Source organism: Callithrix jacchus, chromosome 3, assembly GCF_049354715.1.
Source record: "Callithrix jacchus isolate 240 chromosome 3, calJac240_pri, whole genome shotgun sequence".
NCBI classification, from domain to species: Eukaryota; Metazoa; Chordata; class Mammalia; order Primates; family Cebidae; genus Callithrix; species Callithrix jacchus.
Window position 1 is genome coordinate 142,472,932 of NC_133504.1, and position 20,254 is coordinate 142,493,185.

Sequence of the window (20,254 nt, forward strand, 5' to 3'; positions counted from 1 at the left end):
TACCTGGGAGGCTGAGGCAGGGGAATTACTTGAACCAGGGAGGTAGAGGTTGCAGTAAGCCGAGATCGCACCATGGCACTCCAACCTGGGTGACAGAGCAAGACTCCATCTCAAAAACAAAGAAAAAAGAAAAGAAAAGAGATATATACACACAACCATATATCTGGTTAAAAAAAAATTATGTGCACAAACACACACACACAATAATATAGTTTGGATATATGTCCCCATCCACATATCATGTTGAATTGCAATCCCCAGTATTGGTGGTGGGGCCTGGTGGGAGGTGACTGGATCATGGGGTTGAATTTCTCATGAATGATTTAGCACCATCCACTTGGTTCTATCCTTGCAAAATCTGTCTGTTTAAAACTGTGTGGCACCTCTCTCTCTCTCTCTCTCTCTCTCTCTCACTCACTTCTGCTCTGGCCATATGATGTGCCTGCTCCCCCTTTACCTTCCGCCATGAGTGGAAGCTTCCTGAGGCCTCCCCAGAAGCAGATGTCTGCAGAACCTGATAACCTGCAGAACTGTGCACCAATGAACACTCTTTTCTTTAAAAATTACCCAGTCTCAGGTATTTACAGCAAAGCAAAAACAGCCTAATAGAGAAAATTGGTATCAAGAAATGGGGCATTGCTATAAAGATAATTGGGTAACAGGCAGAGCTCAGAAGAGTATGGAGGGCTCAGAAGAAGGTAGAAAGATGAAGGAAAGTTTGGAACTTCTTAGAGACTGGATAAATGGTTGTGACCAAAATGCTGATAGTTATATGGACAATGAAATCCAGGCTGCCAAGGTCTCAGATGAAAATGAAGAACTTACTGGGAACTGGAGTAAAGGTCACCCTTGTTAAGCCTCGGCAAAGAACTTGGCTGCACTGTGTCCATGTCCTAGGAATATGTGGAAATTTTAACTTGAGAGTGATGACATAGGGTATCTGGTGGAAGAAATTTCTAAGCAGCTAAGGGTTCAAGATATGGCCTGGTTTATTCCAATAGCCTACACTCAGATGCAGAAGCAAAGAAATGACTTGAAGTTGAAATTTATATTTAAAAGAGAAGCAGAGGCTGGGTGCAGTGGCTCACACATGTAATCGCAGCACTTTGGGAGGCTGAGGTGGAAGGACTGCTTGAGTCAGGAGTTTGAACTAGCCTGGACAACACTGTGAGACCCCATCTCTTAAAAAAAAATAGTAAAAGGAAGCAGAGGATAAAAGTTGGAAAATTTACAGCTTGGCCATGTGACAGAGAAAGAAAAAGCTTTTGGGGGAGAGAATTAAAGAGGACTGCTGAGCAACCACTTGCTAGAGAAATCTGTATAACTAAAAGGGAAGCAAAGGCTAATTGCAAAGACAATGGGGAAAAGGCCTTGAAGCCATTTCGGAGACCTTCATGGCAGCCCCTCCCATCACAGGTCCAGAGACCTCGGAGGGAAGAATGGTTTCATGGGCCAGGCCAAGGGCCCACTGCCCTGTGCAGACTCAAGAAACTGCTCCCTGCATCCCTGTGACTCCAGCTCCAGTCATGGTTCAAAGGAGCCCAGGTGCAGCTTGGGCTGTCAGCCAGTGACAGCCTGGGCAGCTTCCACATGGTGTTGAGCCTGTGGGTGCACAGAATGCAAGAGTTGAGGCTTGAGAGCCTCTGCCTAGATTTCAGATGATGTTCTGCCAGGGTGTCCAGGCAGAAGCATACTGCAGGAGTGGAGCCCTCACAGAGAACCACTAGTAAGGCAGTGCAGAGGGGAAATGTGGGGTTGGAGGCCCCACACAAAGTCTCCACTGGGGCACTGCCTAGTGGAGCTATGAGGGAAGGGCCACCATCCTCCAAGAATGACAGATTCACCATCAGCTTGCACTCTGCACCCAGAAAAACAACAGGCACTCAACACCAGCCCCTGAGAGCAGCTGCAGGGGCTAAACCCTGCAAAGCCACAGGGAATTCCACCCCTCCCAAGAGTTCCATCCCTTGCACTGGATATGGGATATGGAGTCAATGGAGATTATTTAGAGCTTTAAGCCCTGCTGGGTTCTGGGTTCTGAACAAGTGTGGGGCTTGTAGCCCCTTTCTTTTGGCCAATTTATCTCTTTGGGAATAGGAGTGTTGACCCAATGTCTATAACCTCATTGTATCTTGGAAGTAAATAACTTGTTTTTTTATTTTACAGGCTCACGGGTGGAAGGGACTTGCCTAGTGTCAGATAAAACTTTGGACTTTGAGTTCATGCCAGAATGAGTTAAGATTTGAGGGGATTATTGAGGAGGGATGATTGCATTTTGAAATGTGAGAAGGGCATGAGATGTGGGAGGGTCCAGGGTCAATGTAATATAGTTTGAATATGTGTCTCTGCCCAAATCTCATGTTGAATTATAATCTCCAGTATCGGAGGTGGGGACTGGGGGGAGGTGACTGGATTGTGGGGATAGATTTCTTATGAATGATTTAGCACCATCCTTTCAGTGCTGTCATTGCAATAGTAAGTGACTTCTTGTAATATCTGGCTGTTTAAAAGTGTGTGACACCTCTCTTTCTCTCTCTCTCGCTTGCTCTTACTCTGGTCATGTGATGTGCTTGTACCCCTTTGCCTTCTGCCATGATTGGAAGCTTCATGAAGCCTCCCGGGAAGCTGAGCAGATCTACCAGCACCATGATTCCTGTAAAGCCTGCAGAACCATGAGCTAATTAAATCTCTTTCCCTTATAAATTACTCACTCTCAAATGTTTCTTTATATCAATGCAAGTACAGCCTAAACTACACACAAACATACACACACACACAAAACACACACACAGATAGCCACAAAGACCAATCTCACACAAAATTTTTTTGTTTGCCTCCTAAATTTTTTTTTCAACCACAGTTAGCAAATCTTCTCAGCCACCTTTAAAATACACATACACATACATACACACATTAAAATCTTCCATGAGAACATATATGGAGCACACATACAAGCTACATGAAAAAACAGCTCTGGGAATTGCTTTATTTTCCTTTAAAAGCCACCTTCTTAGTACTTTGCTTATAGTTTGTTAATAAAATCAACCACCAATCACATGTGATAGCATCTTAGAGATCAGTGCCAATTACTTTGCTTTGAGTTTCTTTGTCTGTAACTTGTCCACTTTCCCCAGTTAATCCCATCTGGAAGGGTCCCAGCGTTTTCGAGGAAGAAGGCAATTTAATCCAGAAGTTCTCAATTCTTTTTGAAAAAATGTTCAGGCAAGTGAAGAGTAGCTCCAGCCATTCACATTTTTTTCAGCTAGCCACAGAAGGCCAGAAAGCAGTGGTCTGCCTGCCAACAGGGCTTGGGCCTAAGGATGACTCAGGGTTCCTCTGACATCTCATGCCAAGTCCACCAGCCCAGACTGGGAAGCAATGTAAACTATTTTTAACAATATGGGAGGGGAGAGGAAGCACTGGTTCGGATAACTGTCACTGGCTAATCTTTTAAAAGCGTTTGGAAGTTCACCCATTTGGCAATGACAGGTGAATGGAACTTGGAACTGCAGAAATGGAAAATATTATTGTGTACTGAGCTTTGCAAAACAAGCACATTCTGTTTTAAATGGATTGTACCTTTCACTTAAGAACCCTGAAAACATTCAGAGCACAACAATAATTTCCAAAACAATGTCCACGGCAGCTCAACACTTTTTTGCATTGACTAATCGGAGGGCTCACACCCAAAAAGACAAGCTCACAGGACAAGCCAATGTCAGACTTCCAACTCCAAGTCTGCGAGAAGTCCAGGGGTCTGGAGGGGCCACCCTGAGCAGATGTGAAGTGGTCCATCTGGTCTAGGCATTAGCTAGACTCCCTGGAGTTTATAAATCAATTTCACCCTGCCACATATTTGTGTGCTTGAAAAACAGTTAGACCTACCTTCAGAGAACATTCAACAGAAACACTTGTCCAGAAAATACAACTGCAAATTATTTACTCTTCACTTCCATCACAAATTGAATGTTAGGAAAAGAAAAAGCAAAGGTTACTTCTAAAACTTTTAAGGGAAAAAAACAGCGTGAGGAACCAACATAAAACTGCCAACTTGTAATTCTGCCAAGTAAGGGCATTGAAAAAACAAATCAAGCACCATATTTTTGTAAAAAAACAAAAAAAAATGTTAGCAACAAAAAAGGAAATTCATTATATCAGAATAAATAATTCTTTTTTAAAAAATGTTTACCGCAGGAACATACCAGGAAAATTCTTTAGAAGTATTACATTTAAAGTTTACAAAATTTGTTACATTGTCTGCTTTTATTCTTTTCAATTTACAGGCCACAAACCTGGAAACATGTCACAGAACTGGTTGTGCAGACCTGCATTTAGAGACCACGTGGGCTGCCAGGTTCACTTATCATTCCTCTACACTTCCCCCTGAATACTTTAAGCATCAAATTAAACCACTGGACAGTACCAACACCCAAAGGGAGTATAGACACTTTTACCTAACATAGATTTCTTCTTATATGAGGCTGGACGATCATAGAGTGATCTCTGGATGTCGGAATATTTAGAAACTTCTTTCCTTTCCAGCATGGGGACATACTGTGTAGTATCAGCTTGCTTCATGTCCATGTAGTCACCATTGTTTTCAAAAGACAAAATAACATAGCTGTAAACACAGAAAGAGAAATCTTACCCAGGGTGCCCTTCTGAAGTGGTCATTCCACTTGCAGTAGATAATGATTTGGGGGGACCTACAATGTGCCAGGTACTGAGGTAGGCAGAGGAGCTAACTGGGTGAAAGCAAAACCAATTCACATGCTTCACATGAGGTGATCTAGTCAAGGAGATGACCATTAATCAAATAATCACACAAATACATGGATCATAGCAATCCCACTACTGGGTATCTACCCAGAGGAAAGGAAGTCATTATATGAAAGATACTTGCACACCTGTGTTTATAGCAGCACAATTCACAATTGCGAAAATGTGGAACCAACCCCAAAGCCCATCAGTCAAGGAGTGGACAAAGAAACAATGGGGTATATATATATATATGATGGAATACTACTCAGTCAAAAAAAAGTTATGAATTAATAGCATTCACAGCAACCAGGATGGGATTGGAGACTATTATTCTAAGTGAAGTAACTCAGGAATGGAAAACCAAACATCGTATATTCTCACTCCTACGCGGGAGCTAAGCTATGAGGATGCAAAGGCATAGAATGACGCAATGGACTTGTGGACTCAGGGGGAAAAGGTCGAGGGGGTAGGGAGAAAAGACTACATACAGGGTGAAATGTAGACTACTCAAGTGACAGGTGCACCAAAATCTCACAAATCACCACTAAAGAATTTACTCATGTGATCAAATACCACCTGTTCCCCAAAAACCTATGGAAATAAAAATTTTTTTAAATAGGGAAAGAAAAGAAATGTTAAAAAACAAAACAAAACAAATATACAGATCAACTCAAACTCAGATGTGCTGTGAAGGAAGAAATGTTTCAATAGCGTGTAAGGAAAATGACTCAATCTGGGGATCAAGGAAGCACTTTTCAGAAGATGTAGAATGAATCCCATTGACAAAGATGGGAAAGACGAGGGGAATATTTGTCATGGCACCTGGCATATACAAAGGACTCCACAAATGTCAGCTGCCATGATAACTATCACTCACTTGTTTTCAGAGCCAATTCCCTGCACATCTTCAGCAGGAGCATGCACATCTTGAAGAGCTACACCTAAGACAGTGGGTCTGCACTCCCATGGCCCTATAGGTCCATTACACTTGAAGTTTGAAGAATTCACTACATTGAGTCTGTCATTCTTTCTCAGTTTTTCAACTCACAAGGCTTGGAACCATGTGGCCATGTGGCTTGGGCATACAATTCCTTCTACCCAATCGATTTAGCATCCATTTGGTGTCCACCAAGTTATTTGTTATGAAGTGAATTCATTGTACTTTCTGATCTTATAGAACTTCCTATCTACAGAGCTGTTTACAGCCACTTTTAAGTTTCTACATTGGGGATCACTATCATTGGTGTAATTTATAGGTTCAGGTTCAGCAAGGACCTCGAGCTTGGAGATCCACAGAGAGTTCTCACAAGGTTCCAGAACTCAAGCATCCCTGGCCAGAGCTCATTTTATAGGTCCTAAGTAGATCACATGTAAAGAGCAGAAGAACTCCCAGAGTGATTCCATCCAACTCTCACTCCCATTCAAATCTATCCACAAGGCCTTCCCATGTGATATCCCAGTCCAAAATACCTGTCGACATCATGTATCTCTCTGCATGATCATGGAATGACTGGGTAGGGTGGTCTGACTCTAAATCTTGCTACCTTGGGCACTGAATGCAGACATGGAATCTATCAGGATATGGGTCTTTCCATTTTTGATGCCTGTAAGGTAATGATAGACAACAGCATCTCTCTTTGCACCCACCTCCGTGTGCTTTCATCAGCAGGGTTCAATCCAAAGATATCCAGTTCTTTCTTTGCCTTCTCCGGGTGGTGGCTCAGGAAGCTATCCCTATTCTTATGCAAATAGTTTACCAAATCTCCATAGAAGCAGTACTCTGTGATGATGTAGATGGGGCCTGTGGGGACAAAAACCGTTAGGAGACAGGTATGAAAATGAAGAACAGAAAAGCCAGGAATAGTCCTGCAGATCATATGGGACAGAAAAAAACAAGACATTAAAAGTTTTTTTTTTTAAAGCCATGGGCCAGGCACGGTAGTTCACACCTGTAATCCCAGCACTTTGGGAGGCCAAGGCGGGCAGATCACAGGGTCAGGAGATTGAGAGCATCCTTGCTAACACGGTGAAGCCCCTTCTCTAGTCTCTACTAAAAATACAAAAAATTACCCAGGCGCTTGTAGTGGCACACGCCCGTAGTCCCAGCTATTTAGGAGGCTGAGGCAGGAGAATCACTGGAACTGGGAGGTGGAGGTTGCAGTGAGCCGAGATCGTGGCACTACACTCCAGCCTGGGTGACAGAGTGAGATTCCAGCTCAAAAAAAAAAAAAAAAAAAGCCATGAATGGCTATGACTGGACTGGCAACAGATGTTGCTCAAAAACAATGAGCTTCTATCAGTTCAAGGGAACTGGTCAGCTCCATTCAAGGGACTTCTATTTCCTGGCATGTTCGGGGATGGAGAGTGGAGGATTTAAGCCCGAATTGAACAGTTTTCACAACTACACGTGTCCAGTGAAAGCCCTCACTCCAGGTCAGAGAGCCCACCTGACTTGGTACAGGCTCCCAGCAAGTTTACAATGTTCAAGTGTGGCCCCAGGTGAGTCATTATCTTCAGTTCAGACATGAGAGCTTGTTTTTCACTGGATCTGGCCGTGGCTGTTGAAGGAATGAATCACACATCAGTCCAGCTGGGCTACCAACTTCCCATTCTCAGACTGAAAAAAAAGAACATGACTAATCCTGTGATTAGATATCATTCTATTAATCAAAAGTCTAAAAGAAGCGGATAGCTACTTGGCCTCAATGCTAATATCTAATTCCTAGTCTTTCTGGTAAAAAGAAGCCACTGGAAACAACAATTCTTAATTTTCCAACATACAGGCAACAAGAGCAATCTAAATAAATCTAATTGACAACATTGTCTAAATACACATAAAACCTAGAGTCAAAAGAACCGGGACCTAGTCCTAAATGTCTTATTTACTAGCTGTATGATTTTGAGCAATTCCCTTAATATCACCGTGTTCATAACATCCCGAGGAAGGAGCACTTACGCTTTAACATCTTCACGGCAACCTTCATGACCGGCTGGGATCGGCTTAATCCATAGGCTGTTCCTTCAACCACCTTCCCAAACGCTCCAGACCCCAACACCCGACCTGTGGGCAGGCAGAATCATTAACGCCCAAGAACTCCAGAAGCCTCTTCAGCGTTCTGCACGGAAGCCAGCTCGGCGGGTGGACAGCTGGGCGGGAGGGCGTCTTTCCCGTTTGGAGTAAGCATAATGACTCCTCTAAGTCACGGTGTCAAAAACAGAATTGAGCCCACAGGGAAGGAAATTAGCATAATTGCTTTTGTCAAATAACATTTGCAAAGGAAAGAAAACACAGACGGAGAAAGGAGGGTGCATCCCTCCCCGGTGTGAACCCGCTGTCTACCGGCTCCCCTGCGTGCAGGGCCAGCCCCTGGGATCCTCCGCCTTCAGGGGCTCTCACCCAGATCCCCTGGTTCTCTCTCCTTCTGTTTTCCACATGCAAACAGGGGCATCTTTTGTCTTAGTAAATTCTTAGTCACTGGAAATATTTCAGTATTCAAAATATAACTGATTCCAAGGAGTGACTAAGTAAAAACTTCAGGCTGGGCTCAAGGCTCCCTGTTTGTTAGGAAGGCTACTCCACCAGGAACTAACCGGGCCGGAGAGCACACTGAAGCTGCTGTCCCCACCCTGGAAGGGTTCACAGTCTTCGAGAACTGTTTCCCAAGGTGTCAGTCTCATCATGGATAGGCAAGCCAGGGAAAGACTCGGCTCATCAAAGACACTAACAGCCAATACTGCCTCTTACTGCATGCTTGTGTTACTGGAAATTGTACCTCGAAAGGTATTGCTTCGCCAGCAATGTATCTTGGTATAATGGGAATAGTGCCTTTCTCCCCACATTTTACTATTTTTTTTTTTTTTTTTTTTTTGAGACAGAGTTTCGCTTTTGTTGCCTAGGCTGGAGTGCAATGGTACGATTTCAGCTCACTGCAACCTCCGCCTCCCAGGTTCAAGCGATTCTCCTGCCTCAGCCTCCCGAGTAGCTGGGGTTAGAGGCATGCGCTACCATGCCAGTCTAATTTTGTATGTTTTAGTAGAGACAGGGTTTCTCCATGTTGGTCAGGCTGGTCTCAAACTCCCGACCTCAGATGATCCGCCCACCTTGGCTTCCCAAAGTGCTGGGGTTACAGGCAGGAGCCACCATGCCTGGCCTATTTTACCACTTTTTAACTCCCTAAGCTCCTCATCCCTTTTTGGGAAATAGGCAAGAAAATAAAGAATGCTTAGATATAAGTATTTGAAATTGGGATCAGTTCTTATAACCACACATGGATTCTCCTTGCCCACTGACTAGACAGAGCGGATTTATCAAGAGAGGAGAACTGCAATAGAAAAAGAGTTCAATTCACACAAAGCCAGCTGTACAGGAGACTGGAATCTTATTATTACTCAAATCAGTGTCTCTGAAAACTGAGGGAATGGGGTTTTTAAGGATGATTTTGTGGGTAGAGAGTGAAATGGGAGTGCTGATTGGTTGGGTCAAAGATGAAATCATAGGTAGCTGACCCTGGCCTCTTGAGCTGAGTCAGTTCCTAGTTACAGGCCACAAGATCAGATGAGACCTGGGTGGTGTCAGCTGGTGCACTGAAATACAGGGTCTCTAAAATATCTCAAGCACTGACCTCAGGTTTTACAGCAGTGATTCTTAAACCATCTTTTCTAATCTTGTAGTTAATTTGTTAGTCTTGCAAAGGTGGTCTAGTTCCCAGGCAAGAAGAGGGTTTGTTTGGGCAAAGGGCTGTTCTTGTCTTCCTATCAAAGTCAAACTATAAACCAAGTTCCTCTCAAAGTCGGTTCGGCCTATGCCCAGGAAGGAACGAGGACAGCTTGGAAGCTAAAGCAAGATGGAGTTGATTGGATCGTATCTCATTCACTGTCATAATTTCCTCAGTTACAATTTTTGCAAAGGTGATTTCACTCTGGTGACTTGCTTGATTTCTCAGTTGAAGTAACTCTCTAAGAAGACTTAAACTCTTCTGTATTTTGGAATGAGACAGGTGGATAATTAAAACCTGCATTTGGCATTCGTTAACATATATACTGTTAGATCATTCATCTAACACAACCTCTACCTCTACTTTCATTTGTCTGTGTCTTGTTTTCATTCATTCGGAATGTGATTTAAAAAAGAAATATTCCCTTGGACTAAAGCTTCACATACTTGGTCTCAGCCCAGGATTGAAATATTTGAAATGCTTGTGATAAGTTGGCTTCCTTATTTTTACACATTTTGCCTTAAAATGTACCTATATTTTTATATTCCATATTCCAAATATATAAAAAAGAATATCTAATGCATCTTCAGAATGTACAGAATCAAAATACATTTTTGCAGTTGTCCTCATTCATTTTTCAACTGCTCGTTTTTAGTCACAGAAATTCATCTCATTTTCTGTTTGTGTCATTTCTAAAGCAAAGCAATTTTGGTGGGTATCTTTGCCAGCCCTCTTCATATTCTCTTCTCCCTTTGTAAAATTTTCTTTAACCATAATTTGTTATGAAATGAGATTTAAAAAAAATCATTGCAATGATCCAATTAACTCATTGTCAAGACGGAAATATATTTCCGAAAGCAAATTTCTATTGCTTAGTTCTTACTAAGCACGAGCTCAGATCTCTATTCTGCCAAGGCCTCTAAATTGTAAAGCTGTGTGCAAGGGAAAAGGGAGTCTTGGGCGGTCACCCCCATGGAACTTACCAAGCACTAGTCCATCTCTTGGAAACTCCCATCTTGAGTCATAAGGCAGCTGCATCGGGTCCACGTAAATATATTCATGTCCATCAGGGCTGATTGATTCAATGACCCTCCAGCGAATTTCATACCTCGGTTTCTATAAATGACCAGGACAGGTAACTGGTGAGTTACCACAAGTTCCAGTGCACTAGAGCTTCACTGAAACAGCACAGAGACTGGACAAAGTAGAGTCCGACAACGAACACTCCACATATAAATACTGAGCCCCTTCTCTGTGCCAAGCACTGAACTTGGTTGCTATTCTTCTCGTTACCATTGGCTTCAAAGATCTTTAGTTTTATGAGAAAATACCTACCTGTTTCCAAATGACGACCAGAACAATGAGTGAGATGATCACAATCACCAACAGCACCAGGACCGCGGCAGCCACCGTGAGTTCAGAACGCAGGGCTAGGTGACAAGAGAGAGAGGCACAATGGAGAGTTTCCTCAAGGACACACGGGCGGCAACAAGGTGGTGTGGCTGTCTGAGCCAGGAATCTCTCATGCTGGTGGGGAAGTGTGAGGGCTGCCTGGTTCATTTTAGGGATAGGCAGTACCATCTCTCAAACATCTACACCCAGGAAACTACATCAACTCTTTCCTTATACAAGAAGAGGACAAAATTCAATCAGGAAAACTCAGTATTTTTTCTCCAAAGTTGTTCCAATAGTAACCTTGTGGACAGAATTAGAATAGGAATCATAAAGATGGATAAATGCAGGCTGGGCACGGTGGCTCACACCTGTAATCTCAGCACTTTGGGAGACTGAGGTGGGTGGATCACAGGTCAGGAGTTCAAGACCAGCCTGGCCAGCATAGTGAAATCCTGTCTCGACTAAAAATGAAAAAAAAAAAAAAAAAATTAGCTGGGTGTGGTGTTATGCACCTATAGTCCCAGCTACTCAGAAAGCTGAGGCAGGAAAATCACTTGAACCTGGGAGGCGGAGGTTGCAGTGAGCCAAGCCTATGCCATTGCACTCCAGCCTGGGTGACAGAGTGAAACTCCATATAAAAAAAAGATGGATAAATGCAACTGACAGTTACTATATGGGCAGAAACTTCTACTTCATATACTTTAATATAAAGCTTATTTTTTAAGTTGAATTTTGCTTATATTGCTTTTGTCTTCATCTTCCCTTTAAGGAGCAATGAGACAGAAGATCCTTCTTTCCCACACTCCATCCACATACACAGACATTCAAAGTAGAGACTGTAAATTATTAGACAAGCCAAATTATTAGACAAATTTATTAGATAAACAAAATTATTAGACAAGTAAAATGTTGAGGGGCCTTTGCAAGATGTGGTTTTGGATCTGAATCTAAAACAAAGTCCCAAGTAGAGGTTGCAGTAAGCCAAGATCACGCCACTGCACTCCAGACTGGGCGACAGAGCAAGACTCTCAAAAAATAAAGCAAAGTCCCAGATGCCTTTAACGGCATTCATAACTGAATTTCATATAGGACCTTCATTCCTATATGACCCTATCTGAGATTCAAGGTTCCATGGGATGGTGGGGAGACAGGGCTCAGTTGATGAGTCGTCCTGACTGTTGAGCAACTCACTGGGAGCTACGAGCTTCAGCTCTCGGTTCTCAGCACCAAGGAGATTCTTAGCCAGGCATCGCACCGCAATGGTCTCCTCCACCTTGGCGAAAGTCACACGGCCCTCCACAGTACTCCTGCCTCGGGGATGGACCTCCGTGATGATGTTTGAGACATTGTTGGCCAAAATTGTCCAGGAAGTTTCGTTATTACATCTAAAGAGAAAAAGGGCCTAAGTATAGGGCCAATTCCCGAGAGTCATGGCGATGAGTGGAGCCATGGGAACTCTCTAAGATGGTAAGAGGTTGGGTGGGACCTGGTCTACATTTCGGGGCACTATACGCTGACTTATTTCACATGTGAATGAACATTAAAACTTGTTTGCATATGCTCCAGAGGGAATAACTCACACATGAACAACTGAAAGCTAACTGTTTACTGAGCAGGTAGGGATAAACAAGTTTAATAAAATATGATGACCAGTCCCCAGTCTTGAACCTATGAGCAAACTGAACAATACAATTTCAACCATATTTAATAATCTCAATCTCTCACCCCTTCAAAATGGCCTGCAGCCCTCCCTTCTCACCACCCACACTGGGAAGAGCCCCTAAGGTGTCACTACGGTTGTGGCAATCCTCGGATTGAGTTATAAGACCTAGATTCCTGCTCCACACTGGAATCTTCTAGAAACGACATCCAATCCATCCTTAGCCCTAGGTTAAGATAAGGGGTCTCCGTCTAGAGGAAGAAGCAACTGAGGCTTCTCAACACAACCAGTTACCATGGATAAAGTGTAAACACAGTGCTTATGTGCCCATTTCAGAAGTCTGAGGACTGGGGGAGGGAGGAAGGACTGGCGAATTAACCTGCCAAACAGCAGGTGGGCAGATGAGGGACTAAGCAGTCACATTTATGTTTACATGCAGTTCAGCCACCAAACAAAGTTCACCAAATAAGAAATCTGAGCCAGGGTAGTAGAAATCTCCTTAGGACAGCGGTTCTTAAAATTCATCTTTTTTTCAAATTGGAGACACTTTGAACGTCTAATGAAAGCCATAGACCTTCTCTTTATAGCTATTCGTGACAAAAGATACACACCCTGAAGCTATCACACCCAAAACCCTATCTTACAGTCAATAAGTAAAATGTATTTGACATCATTTGCGTCAAGGGAGAAAGATTCTGGCCACAAAAGAAGACACGTCTATTTTCCATACTTCTTAATATCCTTGCAAATCATCCACTCAATATCAGGAAGCGGCGTGCCTTCAGCCATGCACCTCACAGTTTGTCCCCCAGTTGAGCCATGGTGATCATCAACCAAGTCCAGAATGGATGAAGGAACTGCAAGAGGCAGAAAGAAGTCAGAATGGAAGAGTTCCTGTCCCAGTACATGTGGGACGACAAGGTGGAATATGAGTTCACGACTCATCCACATGCCATTCAAACTACTCCAGTGGGGCTGAAAGCAGTTGTACAAGTAACACTCCAGTGTAGACAGACACACTTGGTTAGCAGCATTTTCACAGTTTTGGGGTTTTGAGATTTATGTCTGTGATGTTTTAAACCTGGAGTGAAGAAAGTGGGAAGCCCATGGTCATGATGGCTCACAGCTGTAGCCCCAGCTACTTGGGATGCTGAGGTGGAAGAGACTCATTTGAACCTAGGAGTTTGAGGCAACCATGGGCAACATGGTGAGAAGAAAGAAAGAAGGGAATGAAAAGAGAAGAAAAAAGAGAGCAGAGGGAAAAGAAAGGAAGAAAGAAAAGGAAAGGAACAGAAGAAAGAAAGAGAAAGAAAAGAAAGAAAGCAGAGAGAAAGAGAACAAAAGGCGGGCAGGCAGGAAGGAAGAGAGGAAGGTAGGGATGGAGGGAGGGAAGGAGGGAAGGAAAAGAAAAGAATGAGGGAAGGAAGGAAGGAAGTAGGGAGGTAGGCAGGGAGGGAGAGAATCAGGGAGGGAGGGAAAGTCCCTGGTTACTTGGCTTGAAAGGCAAGGAGGTTCTTAACATTATATTATAGCTTAGGATTCAATTAATGGATTCAGCTAAAGTATAATCTAAAGCAGCATTTACCAAAATGCATCTGTGGTATATTATACTTTGGGGTTTTGTTTGTTTTTTGAGAAAAAGTCTCACTCTGTCACCCAGGCTGGAGTGTAGTGGTGCGATCTCTGCTCACTGCAACCTCCACCTCCCAGGTTCAAGCGACTCTCCTGCCTCAGCCTTCTGAGTAGCTGAAACTACAGGCACCTTTCATCAAGCCCAACTAATTTTTGTATTTTTAGTAGAGACGGGGTTTCACCATGTTGGTCTCAATCTCCTGACCTCGTGATCCACCCATCTCAGCCTCCCAAAGTGCTGGGATTACAAGTGTGAGCCACCACACCCAGCCTGTTATTAGGTTTTAAAGATTCTTCTCTATATCTGTGGTGAAATAAATTAGAGATACGATGATACTTGTATCACAGGTTTTACTGCAAGGATCACATAAGCACACCTCAAACAGCACCTGGCACATGGCTGGGACTCAGGATAGTTGCTGAGCCTGAATGTAAACAGACTTGGGCCTTCCATTCTGGTAGGGACCACTGTACAATGTCTTCAAGGAAAATTTGTAGCAAAACTCTCCAGAACAATCTAAGGTCATCTGAACCAAAAAGTATCACTTCTCTCTTCTCAGATCTGGAGGTGCCATATTGAGAAGCGGGTGCCAAGCAAGTTGGTGGAGGCCGGATGCAGTGGCTCGCACCAGTAATCCCAGCACTTTGAGAGGCCAAAGTGGGAGGATAGCTTGAACCCAGGAGACCAGTCTGGGCAACATGGCAAGACCCTATATCTCTACATAAATAAAGAAAGCTAGTGGAGCCTAGGGATTCCCCACCTATTCTGGAGTAATCCAGAACCTCCCAGAAATACCTGAATTCATGAGTCCAGCAAAGGTATCCCTGATACGTGACATCTACAGACACTGCTCCTCCCTTAAGTGTTGCTTTTCTTCTATGACTTGGGAGAAAAGTGCCAGACTTTCCTTGGAAGACACTCATCTATACAGCTAGCATTATCTTTACACTCCCTTTACATACCTTGAGTTAACAGTTCAAAAGTATAGCTCTTCACATCATCTTCATTTTGAACTACAATAGTGTAATGGCCACTGTCTTCTTCCTTAGCACGGATTAGCTTTAATTGGCTTCGATACCTTTTAAAAAGAGGATTTTGTTTCAACAAGCAGTAGCTAAGTAAGTTCCAATCATTTAAGCAATTGTACTCTTCAATTAAGTTTTATTTTTACTTTAAAAAGTAAAGTCATCTTTTTTTTTTTCTTGTCCATATCATCTCTTTTCTGGATTTCTCAATACACAGTGCATAAACTGAAGGTCTGGAACATACACACAATTCTTACAAGAGAAAACCAGACCTTCAGAGATGAGCAATGGCCTTCTCCAAGAGCTATCAGTTCAGCCAGGGCCTGACTTCTGAATGAATAAGCACAGCTCACCAGCTTTTCTTTAAAAACAAAAAACCTTTTATTTTTACCTTAAAAAAAAAAAAATACTTGCTTCCCCTAAATATCCATCATTTAAGTGGTTCCCCCAAACAATGGAATACCACTGGAGGATAGAATGAGGATATTTTCTACCTATCGGTGTGGAGAGGTCACAGGATATAACATTCCTACTTGCTTGTATTTTGCTTAAAGAAACTCTGGAAGGCTTCATAAGAACATATTAAAACTAATAAAGGTGTATCCCTGTGGGGAGGAAGGAAGAACTGGGCAGTTGGGAACAGGGGTACAGTGAGGCTTCTTACAATGCACTCTCTTTATGCTTGATTGTTTTTCAAGCATGGGATTCTATCACCTATTAAAAAAAAATTATAGGCTGGGTTCAGTGACTCATGCCTGTAATCCCAGCACTTTGGGAGGTTGACACAGGCGGATTACTTGAGGTCAGGAGTTCAATATCAGCCTGACCAACATGGTGAAACTCCCATCTCTACTAAAAATACAAAAAAACAAAATTAGCCAGGCATGGTGATGCATGCCTGTAATCCCAGCTACTCAGGAGGCTGAGGCTGAAGAATGGCTTGAACTCAGGAGGCGGAGATTGCATCAGGCCAAGATCTCACCACTGCACTCCAGCCTGGGCAAGAGCAAAACTCCGTCTCAAAAAAAAAAAAATTAAAAACTTAGAAAAAATATGCCTCTTCATACTTTATTAAAGAGAAACTTGCCCAAAAATATTTTACTTGGATTATAAATGACATCAGGTTGTGTGTGTGTGTGTGTATGTGTGTGTGTGTGTCTAAAAATAGCATGTGTCCATTTGATTGTTTTTCATCACAGCTGCGGAAAAGCAGCTGAAACAGAGAAGAAAAGCACTGGTCATGGAGTAAGAAGGTATCAGGTATTCTCACAATTCTCCATGCCTCAGTTTCCCTGTGTGTAAAACATAACTGTACACATAGCGCAGAGTCATTGTGAGAGTTAATGAAAGGAGATTATATGTGTGAAAGCATTTCAACTCCAAAACACTTTGCAAATGCTAGGGCACTCAGACCTGTGAAGAGAGCAGGCTGGACCTTACTGGGTGTGCTTCAGGACTGGATTTCCTTAGAGAGTCCCCTAGGACACCCCGGGATGCTGATTTCCAGATTATTCTCTGCTGTTTGTTGTCTACACTTCTTTGGCCAAGAAAACCAGTGGGTTCACTAGTTTTAATCTCCAGGAAGCCAGATCCCCCATCTGCCATATTCATCTTTGTATTCACTGGCTTGTAATAGGAACTAAAAAATACGGGTTGAAGAATCCTTAAATCATTAAAAAGGAAAGGTATCTTTCCAGAACCACGTAGTTGGTGAGTCTATCCTGCCACTGCTATCGATTATGGCTTGCTGACAGTGCTCACATGTGGAAATTCACCCAGGTGGTGGTGATCAACTGGGGTGATCCCAACACTCACACACGTGTTGGAGGTGTTAGCTGTACCAGGGTTACCCTATTCCTCTCTGGCTCCACAGCCTCGTGGAAGTTCCTTGTGGAAAGCTGCCCTCCTCGTTGGGCACCTTCATTTTGTGTCATCAGAAACCAGTCCAGATTCAGCATCCCACTTCATTTTTCCTTTACTGTTCTATAGAGGTTGTAAAATTCCATTTTCTCAGACACTGCTTCTCAATTACACGTGGAATTTAGTCCAGAAAGAAGAAAGCAAATCCTGAGGTGAACTGAACTGATGAGAAAGGCTCTGTTCTTCCTCCAGCTGAAGGCTTGAAATATAGGACTGACTTTGTCTTTCTGAGATAATTTCTGACAAAAGTATAGGGCTGATTAGCTGGGTGCTGCACAATGTACCTTCTGACAGCTTAAAACCTCAAGAGACCTCAAGATATTATCTAATCCAATTCTTTGCCTTGAAGGACATAAGGTATTGTTTATCCTACATTGCAGATGAGGAAACTGAGGATGCGGGGTGACTCACTCAAAACTCCACCACCAGTTAAGAGCTAAGAGCAATCTACCATTCTGATTAAAAGGCAGGGATCTAAGTGACTCACTCACTGCACATCTCTCTCCTGACTAAATTTAGCCAGGCCCTACTCTTCTTTCCTGTAGAGTCCTCAATTAGGGCAAATCATTCCATATTAAGCCTATGACATTTACTTTCATGTAAGGTGGTGTGATAACTGCCTCATGGGTGTAATCACCATACATGTCTACCTGCAATATGGATCATGAACATCAGGGAATATATTCAATCTATTCAATCTTGGTGAGTCCAGTTTTCCTTCCTTTCTTCTACCCTAGCTGAATCCAGTGACCTGTCTTTCCCTGGGGGCCAGAGCTTTTAGTTCTTTTTTCTCATCTTCTCTTTAAATACTTACCAGCATACTGATACCATATTGCAATGTTATCATTAAAGGGATGTGATTTTGAGCATCTCTTAACCAGATTGCTACATCTTCTAGAGTGACTTTGGGTCTGCTTTGTAAGACATACACAAAACTCAGTCCACCTCTGATGCACACTAAAAAAAAAAAAGGGATACTTGGGCAGAGTGTTTCTTTACCTTGTTTCCTGAATCTTTTCTACATCAGTGGTGATCTCGGTGAGATTTTCAATCAGAGTCAGGTTGTTTTTCAGCCAGGATATCCTGGGAGTTGGGTAGGCCTGCACCTCTACGACAAAATTTTTGACTTCATGCAGGTTGACAGCTTCCAACTGGCTGAAGTTGGGTTTGATCTCAATGAAGCCTTTCTCTGTACAGGGAAGAGTTTCCATTAAATAATGATTACCATAGATGGATCCCGAGCAGCATGGACGACTGACATTTTAGAAAGCGGAATGTACCATGGACAGAAATAGTGACTTTCTTCATTTCTTTGACCTCCCTGGTAGCCTGGCGGGCAGCACATTCGTAATCTCCACTGTCTTTCACCGTGGCCTCGGGGACCGTCAAAGTGTACACCAATTTGATGGATGGGACTTTGATTTCTTCAAGCATTGTGATGCCTTTGCCTTTCTACAGCAAAAGGGGAAGAAAACCGACTTTTAAAAAGCTCGCTCCCAGGAGTGAACTCTAAGGTAAACTATGGACTCCGGGTGATAAGGATGTGTCAATGGAGGTTCATCAGTTACAATCAATAGAAGGTGGGGATATTGACAAGGGAATAGGCTATGCCTGTTTGGGGGCAGGGGACACATGGGAAATCTCCATAGTTTTGCTGTAAACCTAAAACTAATCTAAAAGGTAAAACCTAAAGAAAAAAAGCTTGCTGCTTAGAAAATCATGAGGTTTTTTATTTTGTTTTTGTTTTCAATTTTTTTAGAGACAAAATCTTGCTCTGCTGCCCAGGCTGGAATGCAGTGGCACAATCATGGCTCACTGCAGCCTCAACCTCCTGGGCTCAAGTGATCCTCCCACCTCAGTCTCCCAAGTAGCTTTGATTACAGGCTCATGCCACCACAACTGGCTAATTTAAAAAAATTTTTTGTAGAGATGGAGTCTCAATACATCGCCCAGGTTGATCTCAAACTCCTGGCCTCAAGTGACTCTCCTGCCTCAGCCTCCCAAAGTATTAGGATTACAGGCATGAGCTAGCACACCCGTACCATGTTTTAAAAGGATAGTTAATGACACATATAAGGTGTTTGTGCTATACTGAAGGATAAAGAACATAATAAACTATTGTTTAAAGAATAACACCTATTAATTATTCAATATTTATCTATGAATAAGAAATATTTAAAAACTTTATCTCAGTCAAGTTCGTAGGCTCACATGTGTGTAATCTCAGTACTTTGGAAGGCCAAGGTGGGAAGATCACTTAAGCCCAGGAGTTTGAGACCAGCCTGGGCAATGTAGTGAGATCTCCATTTCTACAGAGAAAAAGAAATAAATAGAAATAAAAAACAAAAGCTTTATCTCCCTAAAATATAAACAGTGGTGCTCTGGGAGGTGGCCTTTCCTTTGTCTCTCCATATTTTACAAAGTTTCTGCAATAAACCTGCATTACTTTTATAATCAGAAAAGACATATTGTATAAGACAATACTTTGATTATATATTTGTGAGCCCAATAGCATGTACTTTGATTTGGAAAAAAAGTTTCTGTCTCCCATAAATAAAAAGCAGTGTTTATGTGTTAAAAATTAAAGGCAGTCAAATATGAACAGAAGACCCAAATCACTTCCTGATTCAGGTAAGATGCACATTTGTTGGACTATAAATGTCCCTTCACGGTGTGAAATTTGTAAGGCAATAGTGAAAATGCCCAACTTCCAATCAGGGCATTTTCAGGGAGGAATGAAGAGTGGCGGCAAATGCATGGGGGAGAGAAACAAATAAAAGAAGGGAGATCAATAAATAGAAGGACAGAAAGATGTCAAGTGCCTAAAAGAACAGGGAGCAGAAATTTACAAGTCAGGAGTGGAGGGAAGAAATATATATATATGGCTTTTATTCTCCGTAAGAACGTTAGTCATTCCTGGGCATTCATAGCCTCTTACGCATGGCTCTCTTATACACTTAACCACAACGCATTAGAATGACTGAGCCTGTGTGTAAATCTCTAGTGACCAAGAGGCAGCATGGTGGCTCCCCTTCCCCACTTCCATCTCCCCTCCTCCCTTCTTCCCACAATACTGGACCAGCTTCTGGTACAGTGCTTGGGATTGAGCAAACATCATTTAACCTTTGCTGATTGATTACATGAC

The 20,254-nt window shown here is 42.7% G+C and overlaps 1 protein-coding gene across 4 annotated transcripts in view; it reads right to left on the reverse strand.

The window, feature by feature from the left end:
- Positions 1 to 20,254, reverse strand: part of PDGFRA (platelet derived growth factor receptor alpha) — a 63,722-nt gene that overhangs the window by 12,307 nt on the left and 31,161 nt on the right. For all 4 annotated transcript variants that reach the window (XM_008993286.5, XM_008993285.5, XM_017970041.4 and 1 more), the window contains 11 exon segments: positions 18,390 to 18,561; positions 18,109 to 18,298; positions 15,127 to 15,242; positions 13,262 to 13,388; positions 12,063 to 12,256; positions 10,812 to 10,906; positions 10,460 to 10,592; positions 7,718 to 7,822; positions 7,209 to 7,319; positions 6,409 to 6,562; positions 4,455 to 4,621 (listed from right to left, as the gene is read on the reverse strand). In XM_008993286.5, coding sequence (XP_008991534.3) covers positions 4,455 to 4,621; positions 6,409 to 6,562; positions 7,209 to 7,319; positions 7,718 to 7,822; positions 10,460 to 10,592; positions 10,812 to 10,906; positions 12,063 to 12,256; positions 13,262 to 13,388; positions 15,127 to 15,242; positions 18,109 to 18,298; positions 18,390 to 18,561 — 1,564 coding nt within the window.